Below are 15054 nucleotides of genomic sequence, written 5' to 3' on the forward strand. Positions count from 1 at the left end.
GCGAAATGTCATCTTGGGGCCATCCTCTGGAGATATCTTGATTTGGTTGTAGCCACTGAAACCATCCATGAATAAGAACATATGGTGCCCAGTTGCTGAATCAATCAAGGTGTCTATGTTTGGGAGTGGGAACTCATATTTGGGGCAAGATTTGTTCAGATCTCTAAAGTTGACGCACACTCTGATTTGTCCATTCTTTTTTATCACTGGGACGATACTAAAGAGCCATATGGGGTGTTGGATAGGTTTGATGAATCCCACTCCAAATAGCTTCACTACTTCATCTTTGATGTTGAGCTCTACCTTAGGCTTATAAAATCTTTCACCTTGCTTGATTGGGCGAGCCGGGGGGATGACATTCAAGCAGTGCATGGTAACGTCTTTGTCAAAGCCTGGCATTTTATCATATGTCCATGCAAAAACTTCCGAATATTTCTTGATTAACTCGACAAGGGGCCCACTCTGTTTTTCTGGAAAATCTTTGCAAATGAAGATAGGACGTCTGGGTTCTCCTTTAGGGGCTATATTGATTTCTTCCAGTTCTTGCTTTTGGGGCCGAGAGTCGTCTTGTAAGCATTCTAAAGCAAGCCTAACCTCTTGTAATCCATATTTCTTTGGGATTACAAGGCGGGGGGCTTGGTTAGGAGATGAAGTGGCTGCCTTAGTGAGGGATTCAACATTTGAGCCCTTAGCTCTATCCAAGTGACTTGTTGAAGGACCATTGGATTTGTCAAAATGTTTTTCTATTACTGAAAGAGCCATGGATTTCTTTTCCTTTCTACTTCTCTTGTCCTTGATTTTTTTATTGTTTGCCCTTGGAGGGCGTTGGGCCAGTGTAGACATAACACAGCAAATGTGATCTTTTTTATTTGGTTCGTGGCAGGCGATTGCTACTTCGTCTAGTTGGGGGTTGCCATTGGTGGCATTTGCCAACCCTAGGGACCGTCATAAACGGTACACTACTCTGCCATCCTCTGTTTGAATCCTGGTCACTTTAGGGAGCTTTTTTTAGGGCTCTGACCTAGTGAAGGTCTTTCTATTAGGTGGTGATGCATCTTCTTCAGAGAGGTCATCCCAATTTGGTATAGGAGTTCCTCGAAGCTACAAGAGGGGTTCGTCCTCATGCACGTGATTGTAAAACACTGTGTCAGCCATGTGAGCTTCATTTACCCGAAAGGATTTTTGAGAGACAGCTATGGCTACTACCTCATTGTTGTAAATTGCTTTGATACATTAATGGTAGGTGGAGGGGATTGCGGCATATCTGTGGAGCCAAATTCTCTCTAAGAGAGCCTAATAGGTTGTCTCAGCTTCTATGACATGAAAATTAGTGGTGGAGCGGATTGGCTCTACTACTAAGTCTAACTAGACATGCCCTATGGTTTTGATTTTTTGATTTCCAAAACTGGTGATGGAAATGGGTTGTCTGACTAGGTGTTTTTGTAAGATCCGGCTACTTGGAAAGTAGAATAAGGCATTCCATTGAGTGAAGCCCCTCCATCCATGAATCCTCTTTGAAACTCCATCTCATTGATGAACATTGGGACGTAGAGGAGACGGTTATGTGGGAACGATACTTGCTTGTTTACCTCGATAAAGGTTATTGCCAAGGAGTTATCTCGAAACACTTTCCTAACCGATTTGTTTACACTCATGCATGCCTCACTATTTTGTTTTACAAGTCTTAAAAAGACCTTGGTAGCTTCAAAACATGTTACTTTAGACAAGCCAAATTGGTCGAAGAACCACTTGAACTTTCTCAATTTCTTAAGCGCTATCGCACGCCTAGTCTCGAAGTCTGGACAAGTAGGAGCTGCGAGCTCAGAGAGCTCACACATCATCAGTTCTTCTATCTCGTCATAATGTGAAAGCATCATGACCGTCTTGTCATTATCTTTGTGACGGGGGAGAGGATCTTTCAAGATATCTTCTGCCTAGCGACCAGGTAGCTCCAAAGCATTTGGAACTGGGGATATGAGCTCCCAACATTCAGTGGTAGGATGCTTAACAGAACGGTGGTATATGCAATAGTCTGCCCGTGCTTGATCCTTCTTGGTGGCGAGTCACCTTGGTTTAGAGAGATGAACTTTTCCATCTTCTACCCAGGCATTGAGGAGTGCTTGTGCCTCATCCACCGAGATGAGTAGCGGTGGGAGAACTTGATCAAATTTTCTCTTTTTTGCTTGGAGATTTGTTCTTCTTCTAGAGGAACCTTTCGCTGCATATACGACATGGTTGCATCAGTTGGGCCTCCATGAGCAATGTGGAGGTGCCGTTGCTTGCCATAATGAGGCTATGGAGCTTTCCTTCATACCCCCGATATTACTTTTCACTTATGTTTCGAGCTGCAGCGCATAAGGCAAAAAAGTCAAGAAGGTGGTGGTTGACCAATTGGAGCTTGTAAGTCGTGAGCATCCCTTCGATGCACATTGACACCAATTGATGTTCCTCTATCGGGTCTTGAATGTCTTTTTTTCTAAAGCGGTGGACATAAACAAGGATGTCCTCCCCAAGTCGTTGTGTTTCCCTCATAAGATGAAGGGTGGTTAGCCTTTCTTCGACGTAAAAGAACTTGATATAGAACTTTTTCACCAAGTCCTCCCACAAAGAGATAGAGCTAGGGTCGAGGTTGGCATACCATGAGAATGCCCAATCTATGAGGGGCTTGGAGAACTCTCTTATGCGAACATTTCAATCTTCTCGGTGGGCACCAAGGACATTGAGAAAGCACGAAACGTGCTCCCTAGCGTTCCCTTTTCATCCGTCAAAACGGACAAACTTTGGTACAGTGTACCCTGCTGGATATGGGAGATTTGTGATATGAATAGAGTAAGGGAGATGAAGGTCTAGTTCTGGAAAGGTAGGGATGTGACCTTTGTTTGTCTGGAGTAGGTTGTATATGTGTTCTTTCACTATATCCAATGTCAAGGGTTAGACTGAAAGAACCAGGTCTGGTGGGAGAGTCGAAGAGCAAGTTGAAGCCACTGTGGCAAGGGTTTCGTCGACCAAACCGACTTGTGGCGAGGGTGCTTGGCTTAGAGCTGATGGGAGGTGCGAATGGTTGTTTGTCCTCTTGCTTGGTTTTGCAAGTTGTTTCGAGGAGCGAGGTTAGCCTCTAAGCCATTTTGAGCTGATGGTGGAACATCATTCTGTGATGATGAAAGAGAGTTAAATGATAATGGAAGTGTGAATGCCTTTTGTAAGGCTAGTAGGGCATCCATCAAGAGTTTTTGGTTCTGTTGGAGGGAGGTGACACCCTCAGCTAATGTACGAAGTTATTCCGCTATGACTGGTTGAGAGGATTATTCCTCTGGAAAGCCGTCGGGGTTGTGTTCTGAGGTCTCTACCAGAGTCTCTCTACCGCCGCCTTGGGATGTCGCTGTATCAGTTCCAGTGTTCTTTTTGGGTGCCATGTGAAATGGGCACCACTCTTCCCCAATGAAGTATAATTTGGGAGACAGAGATTTGAGGCGATCAGTCATTAACCTCTGGGAAGATAGTAGGGACTTCAATGGCTTGAGATCACCGGAGATGGATGAGAAGAAAACCAAGGCAAGCTTAGAGAGGGAAATGGTGGCAGTAAGAGACCTTGAACACTTAGTATATGTTACATGATTCTTGTTGCTCTTGTTGTGTTATTATGGCTGCACTTATGATGCCGTTATGTAGACTCTAGGAGTATTAGAGCCCAAGTAACCTCAAGACAGGTGGCGAGTCCTATGATTCAGGTCCTTGGGAAGGTTGCATCATAGGAGCTGCAGCTGTAAGTATGATATCTTGAGAGGCGTATCATATGTGCATCAGATATAAGTGTAAGGTCAACGTCCCTTTCTCCAAGCCAGGTCAAAGGGAGAGCTATCTCTGTAGGGAGACAGCTACACAACCTTGACAATCTCGAGGTCTTAGCCTCCAATCCACAATCCTCCAATGATCCCAAAGGGAAGTGCCTAGGTCCTGCTCCCAACCTAGGCAACCAAAAGAGGGCTCATCCTAAGAAACAAGGTAAACATAGGTGAGCCAAGAGTCTAATTATGTTGTAATGGAGTTGGAGTGAGTGGGTAGAGAATATATTTCTTGAGTTATGAAGGGCCATGGAGAGCTCTAGGTGAGCCAGCTTTATCAAAGTGAGTTGTGGCCTTATTTTCATACTTGGTGGTGTGCATACCCTCGCTTAGGCTAGGCATATGACCCCGACTCATTGTGGTGCCTTATGAGTCTGCCACGTGGATGTATGGTGGTGATGACGTGACACCCGTAGGGCTTGCCACATGCTAAGCATAATATAGATACCCACATAAGTTCAATGTGAATTTAGAGTGTATAGATCAAATTGTTTAATTAAAAAAAAAATCAAATTTTAGAGTTAAAAATAATTAACCCAAAAAAAAAAAAAAATAGAACGTAGCGAACCCATGGGTAATTTTATTTATGCACATCAACTCCTCATAGTTTACATACTTAATGAAATTTTTTTAATACAATTTTGTCTTAGAATAAAAATATCATAATACCCTTATCTTTGTCAACTCAAACCTTCATTTTAAAACACCACAGCCATCCTCCATCGCCAACACCATTTTTCTTCTCTGTCATCTCCTTCCGTTACCTCTTTTCCTTTCCACTTACGACCATCTTTCGCTATGAACCATACACTCTCACAAACCATCTGCAGTGAACCATCCACTTTTGAGATTGACTGTGGAGGTCTAGGATGGAAAATGATGAGTTAGGGAGTGACGGTGGTTGGCGATGAAGGGTTAAGAGTGGCAATAATGACAGCGAATGAGGAGTGGATGATTGGAAGAAAAATTAAGATTTTGAAATTGAAAATAAGGATATTATTAGAAATCTGGGTTCATCTATGGCATGTAGTTGAACTCTGTTGGTGCCTCAGTGGTGGATCCCTTCCTTTGGGTTATGTTAAATCAAGCCGACAGCTAGCTATCCCAGGGTTTGGGCTTACGGATGCAGTGATAACACCTCAGAGTATCCTTTTTTTTTTGTTCAAAAAAAAAGAAAAAAAAAGAATAAGGAGATGTATATTAAGAATTTTTATTTTTTATATGAAATAATATTGGAGAACCATATTTTAGACTTACAAATTCACCCATAATAATATGATAAGAAATATAAACCTTATATTATTGGGTGTGTAAATCATACTACGTTATTATGGCTCAAACTATAATATAAAGGCCTTTTTTGACAACCAAGTTAAAAGTCAACTTATTGACTTTTTGATTTTTTTTGAGTCACAACACCTCTTAACTTTTTTACATGTTTTTTTTTTTTAAAAATCAGAAATTTATTTTTTAACCTACTTTCAAAATAAGGGCTAGTTTGGCATAGTCTAAAAAAGATAAAAAGTCAAAAAGTTACTCAAAAAGTTAAAAAGTTATCACTATTCACTAAAAAAAAAAAAATCAATTTTCTAAACAAAAGTACAATTTTGGTTTGAGTTTTGTGCAGCTATTTGCTGCGTTTGTTGACAAAAATGAAATGATTTGGTGTAATTTTAGATGGTTGTCGTTCGGCCTGTGGGAGCCATCACGGGTCCTGTTTTGATAATCTGAACCGTTCAATGTGTAGAACTCATCGAGTACTATATGTTCGTAAAAAATCACATTGATCGGATATCGATAACGCCATGATCAAATCCGTTATGTACAACAAATGGATGGTGTTATAATTAACGATTGAAAAAAAATAAATCTGATCAGATAACTATCGATATTCGATCAACGTAATTTTTTATAAACATATAGTACTCGACGAGTTCTATACATTGAACGGTTCAGATTATCAAAATGGGACCCGTGATGACCCCATGGGCCGAACAAAACCGTCCAGTGCAATGTCCAAAAAATAGCCAATAATTTCTTACTCCCATTTCCCTCGTGCAGATTGTACGGCTGTGGCTCACACTTCTCAAATCTTCTCCTACACACTTCTTTATACAATTTTTTAATACACATTTTTTCATAAAAAGTCAAAAAATTAATCCAAACATCTATATTTTTTTCTCAATTTTTTAATCTAAAAAGACAAAAAAATACACTTATTTAAGACATCCAAACAACCCCTAAGCCAAACTAGGGTTTTTTTTTTTTTTTTTTTTTGTATAGGTCAAACATTTTTGGAAATACAATTACCCCGAACCCATGAAATGAAATGGGGCAATGGACCTACCGCGGGTAAACCCACCTGGGTCCAACGGAGGTTTAAGCGCAACAAAGGACTGCGGCGGTCTACGCCACAAACAGAGAGAGAGAGAGAGAGAGAGAGAGAGAGGGGGAGAGAGGATCGTTGGAGGAGGATCACGGAAAAAAGAGGAAGATGAGAAAATCGGTGTTGTGCATATTCACAATTCTGGCCATTTTCTCAGTCGCTTCTTGCATTGATGATAAATGTTCTGCCTGCAACGCCGTTGCGGTAAAGCCAACCTCTCTCTCATTTCCCCTCCTAATATTCAATCCATTATGTGCTTAGATCGACAACTCTAGATCTTTTAATTCTTCCCCTAAACTCTTTTTTTTTTTTTTTTTTTTTTTTAAATTTTTTTTTATGTTAAAGTCTTCTCCTTGTGTTAAAGTCAATTTAGTTGTGATCGATTAAGCCATTGAAATTCTTTAATAAAAAATCAGTTTTTTTTTTTTTTGGGGGGGGCGGGGGGGCCTGATATAGTAGCAGAAATTGTCTCAGAATTGAAGTTTTTAATGACTTTCTGCAGAGCTAATTTGCATGATTTTATGGGTAGGTAAAAAACCCTGGTTCTGATTTTTATATTGAATGATTTGCAGGAAGAGATAGAGCTTGGACTTTCCAATGTAAGAGTTCAATCATTTTCTATATCATTCACTTCTCCTCCAATTTTATTAGTGTTTCTAAAGATGCAAGCACAAGAACCTTATTCTTGTTTTGTAGATATATTAAATATCATGTCATTGCAACAGTCCCTTGCACTAAACTACATTCCATAAAATGTAGTCTTAGGAGCATCTGATAGAGCTGTTGAAATATGTATATATATATACATTTACATTCTTCTCTAGGTGAATAGTCCTACTATAATTCTATATTTATCCAGGAAAAACCAAGGAATCATCTGGATATGAGGCATCGACTGGACTCTAAAGGTCAGCGTAAAGGAAAGGTGATCGATTACAGGTATATCTTAGAAAATTTCTTTATCTACAGAGAAAATTGAAGTAAAAAATAAGTGGTTTTCATGACCTGTGAATGAACTTATATAGTATGTATGTTATTTTGGTACATTCATTTATCAAATATGATGTCTTATTTTTCCGTCAATTGGTACCAAGCCTAGAGATAGAAAAAGACCGGCTGCATTAGGTAGACAAGCTGGTCAAAATATATACCTAGATCTTTATGAACCTGAACTCTGTGAAATATACTTGATTTCCTGCCTGAACTAGTTGGGATAGACTTTGTTGAGTTGCTGAGTTAATTTAACTTGGGAACCACTTCGACATCATATGGTATGCGTAGATTGTAAAGTTTAGAATGTCACAGTGCAGATACTTTTACGCACCATGGTGTTACATTCTGATTTATTTCATACAGAAATGAACTGTCACTGGTAGCATTGACCTGAGTTACCCAGAAAAAGTGAATAATATAAATTATATACTGTGCATATTAGATAAAGTCATTTGAATAACAACCATTTTTCTTTTTCTTTTTCTTTTTCTTTTTTTGTTTTCCCTTTTTGTTTCGCTCAATAACCACCAGTTTTCTGGATATACCATAAATGTTGGCCCAATTCAACAAAACATTGATGATTCATATTAAAGTCATTTTTTCACAGTGGGGACTCCTGTGGCTGATCACATATTATCTTTAGTGCAAGTGCTAATGTTTCAGTTTGGAAGTAGGCCCTTGGATTTTGCAGCAATTTAAAAATAATATTGGTTTTCCTATTGTGATGCTCTAACAAGGATAGAGGATGGTGAAGATTGGATGTTAAAATTTTAAGGGCTAGTGCAGTAGGGCTGGTAAAAGGACGTACGATGAAGAAAAATCTTGTCTTGTAAAGCTTTGTATTTTTAGCATGTAAAAGGCTGTTTCGGTGTAATCGGACATATTTAATTGTGGGTTTGCTTTCTCATATAGTGGTATACAAAGTGCTACTCTGAATGTGTATGCACTCCCATATTTGTGTGTATGTATGTATGTATGTATGGGTGGGTGTTTGTGCATGCCTAGTGGATAGGCAGCTCCGTAAAAACATAGGTGGGTGCCTAGTACAATTAGCACTTGGATAGTTGTTCACCTAGTTATACTTACTGAGTGCCTCTTTGTCCAGGCGATGACCCATAACAACACTGGAATCAGTTTCTGACTTGATTGCTGCACTTTATTGAGATTTTAGTAATCATTCTTATGTTGATCCAAATTGAAGGTACTGAAATGATAAGAGGAAGGTTAAAAAAAAGGAACTGAGGCAGTGAGCGAGCAAAAGATTTACAAAAAGCTGACTAAAGAAGGTGGATCCATGTATAGCAAGTAATAGGGATTAAGGCTTATTTGGTTATTCATTTGTCATTGCATTGAGTTTTAGGTTTACATTTATCTAGGGATTTCTATTGATATTACTTTATTGCTAACCTTAATGATCTGAAATGCTCTGGTGTTGCTTTATGAATTGAGAACTGAGTTATATGAACAAATCTCTTAATCTTTCTCTTTTTTCCCCTTTATTTAATTGTCTTCTCTTGTTTAAGGTGTTATCAAGAGCATGACTCAAAGTAAACTAAGAAGAAACCTTAGAATACAACACTGAAGTTAGTAGCACTTTGTACAATAGAGTTTTGAAAAACCGTGAATCGACATTTATTTAAAAATAGAAATGTAGGCATTCAGGAAGAAATGGGACTTGCCTGATAGAACGATCCATCTAGGTAACACTGGTTTAGGTATTGGTATTATGTGAGTAAGATTATTTGGAAAAGATACTTAAATAGAATATTCTTGTTGCTGGAACCAAATAAATGAGTCAAGGACTTGATGGCTGATTGAAATTAATTTCATTACTACCAAAGGACACCTCTCTCTCTCTCTCTCTCTCTCTATGTATTTTTTTATTTAGTTTTTGGGTTAATACTACTGTCTGATGACTGCGTCCTGTGTAATTACTTAAGCTAGACTCAGAGAGCTGAGAGTTGTTGAACTCCTGGATGAGCTGTCCTCTGTGAAAAGATGCAAGTGTCTTCTTCTTCTTCCTGTTGTTTTTGTTTTTCTGCTGTTATAAGTTTCTAACGACTGCATCCTGTGCAATTGCTGAAAGTAGAGTCAGTGAGCTGAGAGTTGTTGAACTTCTGGATGGGCTCTGTGAAAAGATGCAAGACTACACTCTTACAAAGGTAAGTCTCTCTTTATATGGGTCTCCCTTTTCCCTCCTTAGATGGTGACACATCTTCCGCAAAATCAATTTCTTTGCATTGCCTGCCTTGGAAAATATTGTGGCAACTGATTTAAATAATGCATATAAAATCTCTCCGAGATAATTAGTGACTTTCATGAATGAATGTTTCAATGTAGCGACAGCTGCAAATAAACTTTCCATTCTGTTTTTGGTGCTGCTAGTTTTCCAACTACTCCCTCTGTCCCAAAATAATGGTCCCTTTTGGGAATCCAACTTTTTTTGGTAGTACAATTTGTGGATTTTAAAAAAGTTGATTTTCCAAAATTACCCTTTTGATAGTACATTTTTTGGGAATATCAATGTCATAATTGTACTTTTTATATTGTTTATTAATTTAAAAGAAAGGCAAAATAAAAAATTTATATTATTTTTGTACTTGATTTTTGAAGAGGGACTAATATTTTGGGACAATGAAAAATGGAATAAGGGACTAATATTTTGGGACGGAGAGAGTAATATTTTCTGAAATAAGACTATAAGAGATGTTGATTCAAATTCTGTGTTCATCAGAGACATTTATTCAGTATTCATGTCTCTCATTTGCTGATGGCTTTCTCTTTCCTATTGCAGATAGATTCAACCAAACAAGAATGGATCAAAGTGGATGACTGGGATAACCTCAGTACTAGTACGTATAGTATATTTTATAAACCTGTTTTTATTTCATAAGACATATAATAACAGTATTTGTGCCTAAGCAGTTTGCTGCCAAAATTTGCATAGTACTCTCCACGTGTGAGGTAGTAGCATCAATTACTTAAGTTATGATGAGAATGGGCTGATGGCTTGATGCTAAGTAACTAATTACCATTTCTCATATGTTTCTGTCTGTTAACATGTTTGGGTGGCTTTTTTCCTTTTTTCCTTTCTCATATGCTAAGAGAAACTTTATTGCAATAAGGAAAAGAAACTATGACACACACACTCCACAAGAAACACAGCAATATATGAATGTACTGCAATTATAATGATAAATGAGATGGACTTATAAAAATATATATATATATATATATATATATATTTATAGATGAGATGGATTTAAATTTTTTATTTAACTTGTCTTCCTATATTAAGGATTGTGTGATCCAAAAGATAAAACTTGACAAATATTACACCGATGGTTATATTTTGCACTACTTATATTATCTTATCATAATCTTTTGTTTAGTGCTATGTCCATTTATGTATTGAAGTGTTCTGCAATATTCTTGGTTTGTCTCAAGACTCTCAACTATGTTTACTGTATTTATTTTCTTCTTTCCAAATCTTTTGAGTGTTTTATCAGTATCCAACATGTCTATTATGTTGTCAAAGTATTGTCATGTCCATGTAGTAAAACAAGTCTCCTCTTAGAAGTTACCCTGCTACATGGTTGTTGACATAAATGAGAGATGAATGACATGCTTGGTTTAGCAAATATTGATTAAGCTTGTCTTTTGGCGATTGCAAAAATTGAACCGAAGTGGGATGGATGAAGTGAAGGGGGGCTCAAGAGTTTTGAGAGGTAGATATATCATTATTAAATGAAAACCCATGCTTCATATTACTGTTGGGTTGTTAGAAGCATGTTTGTAAAATGAGCTTGGCTTGCATCTGGATGTTGAGATGAATGTATGTCAAGAAAAGGAAAAAACAGATCTTAGAAATGATCAAATTTTCCAGAAGTTGGAGGCAGCACCAATTTATATTGATTGGAGACACTATGATCATGTAACATAGTAAATCACATGCATTGGAGATTGGGTATAGTGTGATCCATAAAGGGACATTGGTCAGATTGAAGGTCTGTTAGGGCTTGGGATGTAGTGCATCACATAATGAGAGTATGCCTCTATATAGACCAGAATGGTGAACCAACATTCATCTTGGTGACCTCAAATGTTAAGATTGAGGATTTTTTTTCTTTTCTTTTCGTTTTTTTGTACCCAATGGTTTGAAACATCTAAATCTTTAAGTTATGAAACTGGTGAAGACATATATGTAGGTTTCAATCAATATATCAATCCAAAGGAGTTCTTTTAGTTTGATTTAATTAAATCATGAAGAAAATTTTATCTTACAAGATTCTATAACAAAAGAAAATGACCTGCAAAACGGATATCTTTTAAGCAATGCAGTTTGATTTAGTTGCAAAAGAATTTTGGAGTTCTTTGAGTTGCTAAACGGTATTGAGTTGTTAACAAACTGTAGATTTACTTTTAGAAAGAAATTACACTCTTTGGAGTGTATGTTGTGTGAGGATACTAGTAATCACTAGTTTATACCTTGTCAAAAACAAAAAATTCACTAGTTTATACCTTTACATTTATGTTGATGAAACTCAACTAAACAATCTCTTAACCCCATTACTTGGGATCGGTTATAGGATCCATCTTTTCCAGTCAAACATCATGCAAAACCAAATCCTTACTTAAATTGAAGGTAAATGTTGTTATGCACCACCTCAACCCATGTCCTTTTTGGCCTTCCTTGGGATCCATGTTTGTTAGATCATGTGAATATGGGTTTGAGGTCTACCTACCACAGCCCTCCTTTCTGTGCCATAGAACTAGGTATGTAAAAGATACTAATAAAAAAAACAGGCAGATCCTTTAACAGTTCCACTAATAAATTGGTTGTGGAGTGTAATAATTTATGACATGCATTTCACAAAAGGATCGCTCAGCGCAGTGTAAGAGCATATTTCCTGGTGGCTGTATGTGAAGCATAGTTCAACATTTCCAGTCTTCCATTGATGAAAGCTTCAGAAACAAGTTGGTATCAGTGTTTTTTCACAGTATTTGATTCATTCGTTCGACAATGGTGGAACACTAAAGTGCAAATTGTTGACCCTGGAGTAATCGAATCGAAATCTTCATGTTCAATGTGCATAAGCAAATAGAAGCTTGCATAATGAAAAAATTTATGATTTCATACTTATTGAGTGATCTCACAAATATCGATTTACATCGTTTGAGGGACTTAGTTGATTTCGATTCTGGATATGCTAGATAAATGTGATACTTTCCTAGTAATTATTATTATTATTTTTTTTTTTGTATGGTTGTGATCATTTAGAGAATGTCTTCTTTTTTTCTTTTTTTTCTTTTTTGTTTGTTTGACAAGTACATCTAGACAATGGCTTCCTCTCAGCTAGTCTTCTTTTTTTTTCCCTTTCTGCTGAGGACTTTGCTTCTTTTCATGCTTTGATAGATCAACAAGAAGCCCGAGCCTATTCAAAAGATATATCAAGTTATTGTGGGAGGTGAGGCGTGTAACAAGTTATCAATTCTTGGTTTTAGGGTCATTTATGAAATTTCTTACCTTTTGACTTGGCTCCTATATTTTTAATTGTTTTGAATGTCAATTAGTTTGTATTAGAAAATAATTATGTTAACCATTGTTTATTTTTGTGACACAGGTTGCTCGAGGAAATAGAAGATGAGGTGAGTTGTCGTTCCCTACTCATTTTCTGTTATGCATAAAGGTGGGTTTATGCTGTACAATATTAATCGTGTCAAATTTGCTGGAATTGGTTTACCCAGTTTGCAGAATTGATAAAGAAAGGATCTGTTAAAGTAGGAGAAGTGAGTGAAGTTATTTGTCAAGATCTCAGCAAGCACTGCCAGACAAGGTAAATTTGGACCCATATATAGAATTTTAACTAGGTGAAAGAAGTCCTTATATAATCTCGTCTACTGTCAATTCAGAGTTCTTTGTTATTGCTAGCACTAATCATGGCATAGCATGCTCTGTTACTCTACTAGCAATAGTATGTCCACTGTTTTTGTTACCAAATCAAATTAAGTTTTTGCATTCCAATCAGGTAGAGTTTGATCACATGAATCTTTTTTTGCTATTTCACTCAGCCAAATTATATGCTTAGTTAAATTAAATAAAATTCATTTCATTTTTTACAACTGTGTCTCAAGTTAGTTTGAGTCTTTCCCACCCCTTAACATTTCTTTTGATGGTACTGTTGCATTAATTTACGGGTATTCGTTGTACATAACCTAACCATATTAGTATATTCTCTCTCAATGTATGTTCAGTTGGTGCTACACCTAACATTTCACAAATATATGCATTTTTAGTTTTATTTGTTCTAGTCACTAGACATCCATTTAAGACTCGTTGTTTCAACTCTCAACTACACTTATTTTATTAACGTGTTATTTCATATTTAGTTCTGTAAAATTTGTCTTTAATTTGTTTGTGTTCGTCGTTCACATAATATGCCAGAAACATTCCTCCACTTAATGAACCATTTTTTTATTCTATGGACCATGTCATCTCCTACATCTCCATCCTAATTTTTATTGAATTTAAGTAACAGAAATGTTAATTTTTTGTTATCTTTTGATTTTCGATTTTCACTTCTCTATTAATTCCTCCTTTAATTTCATCTGCTTACAACATATTATACCCCTTGGTTAAGTACATATTTCTAGGTATTCTATTATAAGTTTTTTTTTAAATCTATAAAAATCATATGCAATCCCCTCCTTTTCTCTTTGTAGTTTTTTTATTTATCTTGTTAATAAATATGCTCACTCACTCTCTCCTACAATTCATTGTATCACTCGTCAACTTAATGCCTCTATAATTGTTGTAATTTTAGATATTTCCTTTATTTGTATGTATAGATACTAAAATAAATTCTCCACTTGTCAGGTATTTTTTAGCCATTAGAATGTTGTTAAATAATTTTCCAATCTGCTGGTGAGACTAGAAAATATCTTAATTTCCATACACGCACATGCGCGCACACCCAATAAAAACACAAAAACCCCAACTGCATCTTGCATGAATGGTGAAAAATCATCTGCTTGAGAATCTACCATCAGCAATTGGGCTACTGGGGAGTATGATTTCTGTTTTATACAGGACTGACACCTTTTTTGCTTTCATTTACAGTGGTTACCATCACACAGGTGGTGCCGAGGACGAGACTGACAAAGAACTTTAAAATCACTTTTGGATACTTTGTTACAAGCCATTTGTTTTTGTAATCCCAGATTTTTTATTTTCTGGATGTAAGTCCATGAATTAATGCTTCTAATTTACTCCCGGGGACTCTCAATCAGTGTGTTATTTCTTTTCTAAAACAAATGAAAGTTTATTAACATGACTTCATTAATATTCTTTTTGTAGTTGCTTTTTTCTTTTTCTTTCTTTCTTTTTTTTTTTTTTGGGGTACAGAATGATCAATCTCTTTCATGGTATAAAAAGATTCTTAAATTACAGGTATTTGTTGGCTTGCTTTCTTCTTTGTTATCCCCCCCCAACCCACCCACGATCGGTCTCCTTCCAAAGAGGGACCTCTCTCTGCACCATGAAAGGTCAGGCAAAGTATTGTTTTTAATGGCCATGGGTTGGCGCTATTGACTCCGTGCCCCCCCCCCCCCCCCCCCCCCCCCAAACAATCTACAAAAACAAAGCGCAGAACTCAACCCTGTTTATGTTGGGCAGCTAATTGATATGCTTAACTGAAATGAACTTTACTCTATTTGGTCCACATTTTGTACTACCACTGCATGAGTAAAAGGGAGATTTTGTGTCCATTGAAAAAATAAAAATAAATAAATAAATAAAATCTAGTGTGTTTAGATTTTAAATTTGTGAAGGAA

General features: G+C 36.8%; 1 protein-coding gene across 1 annotated transcript; it reads left to right on the forward strand.

Annotated features, from left to right (window-relative positions):
- Positions 1-6162: 6162 nt before the first annotated feature.
- Positions 6163-14564, forward strand: LOC114286727 (TLR4 regulator/MIR-interacting MSAP protein). The gene is made up of 9 exons (XM_028229952.2): positions 6163-6432; positions 6801-6827; positions 7088-7167; positions 9311-9383; positions 10016-10073; positions 12638-12689; positions 12846-12870; positions 12970-13058; positions 14342-14564. The coding sequence occupies exons 1-9, from the start codon at positions 6337-6339 to the stop codon at positions 14391-14393; spliced, it is 552 nt and encodes a 183-aa protein (XP_028085753.1). The 5' UTR covers positions 6163-6336; the 3' UTR covers positions 14394-14564.
- Positions 14565-15054: the final 490 nt, after the last annotated feature.

The sequence above is a fragment of the Camellia sinensis genome, chromosome 6 (assembly GCF_055761805.1).
Source record: "Camellia sinensis isolate YWXY chromosome 6, ASM5576180v1, whole genome shotgun sequence".
Taxonomy (NCBI): domain Eukaryota; kingdom Viridiplantae; phylum Streptophyta; class Magnoliopsida; order Ericales; family Theaceae; genus Camellia; species Camellia sinensis.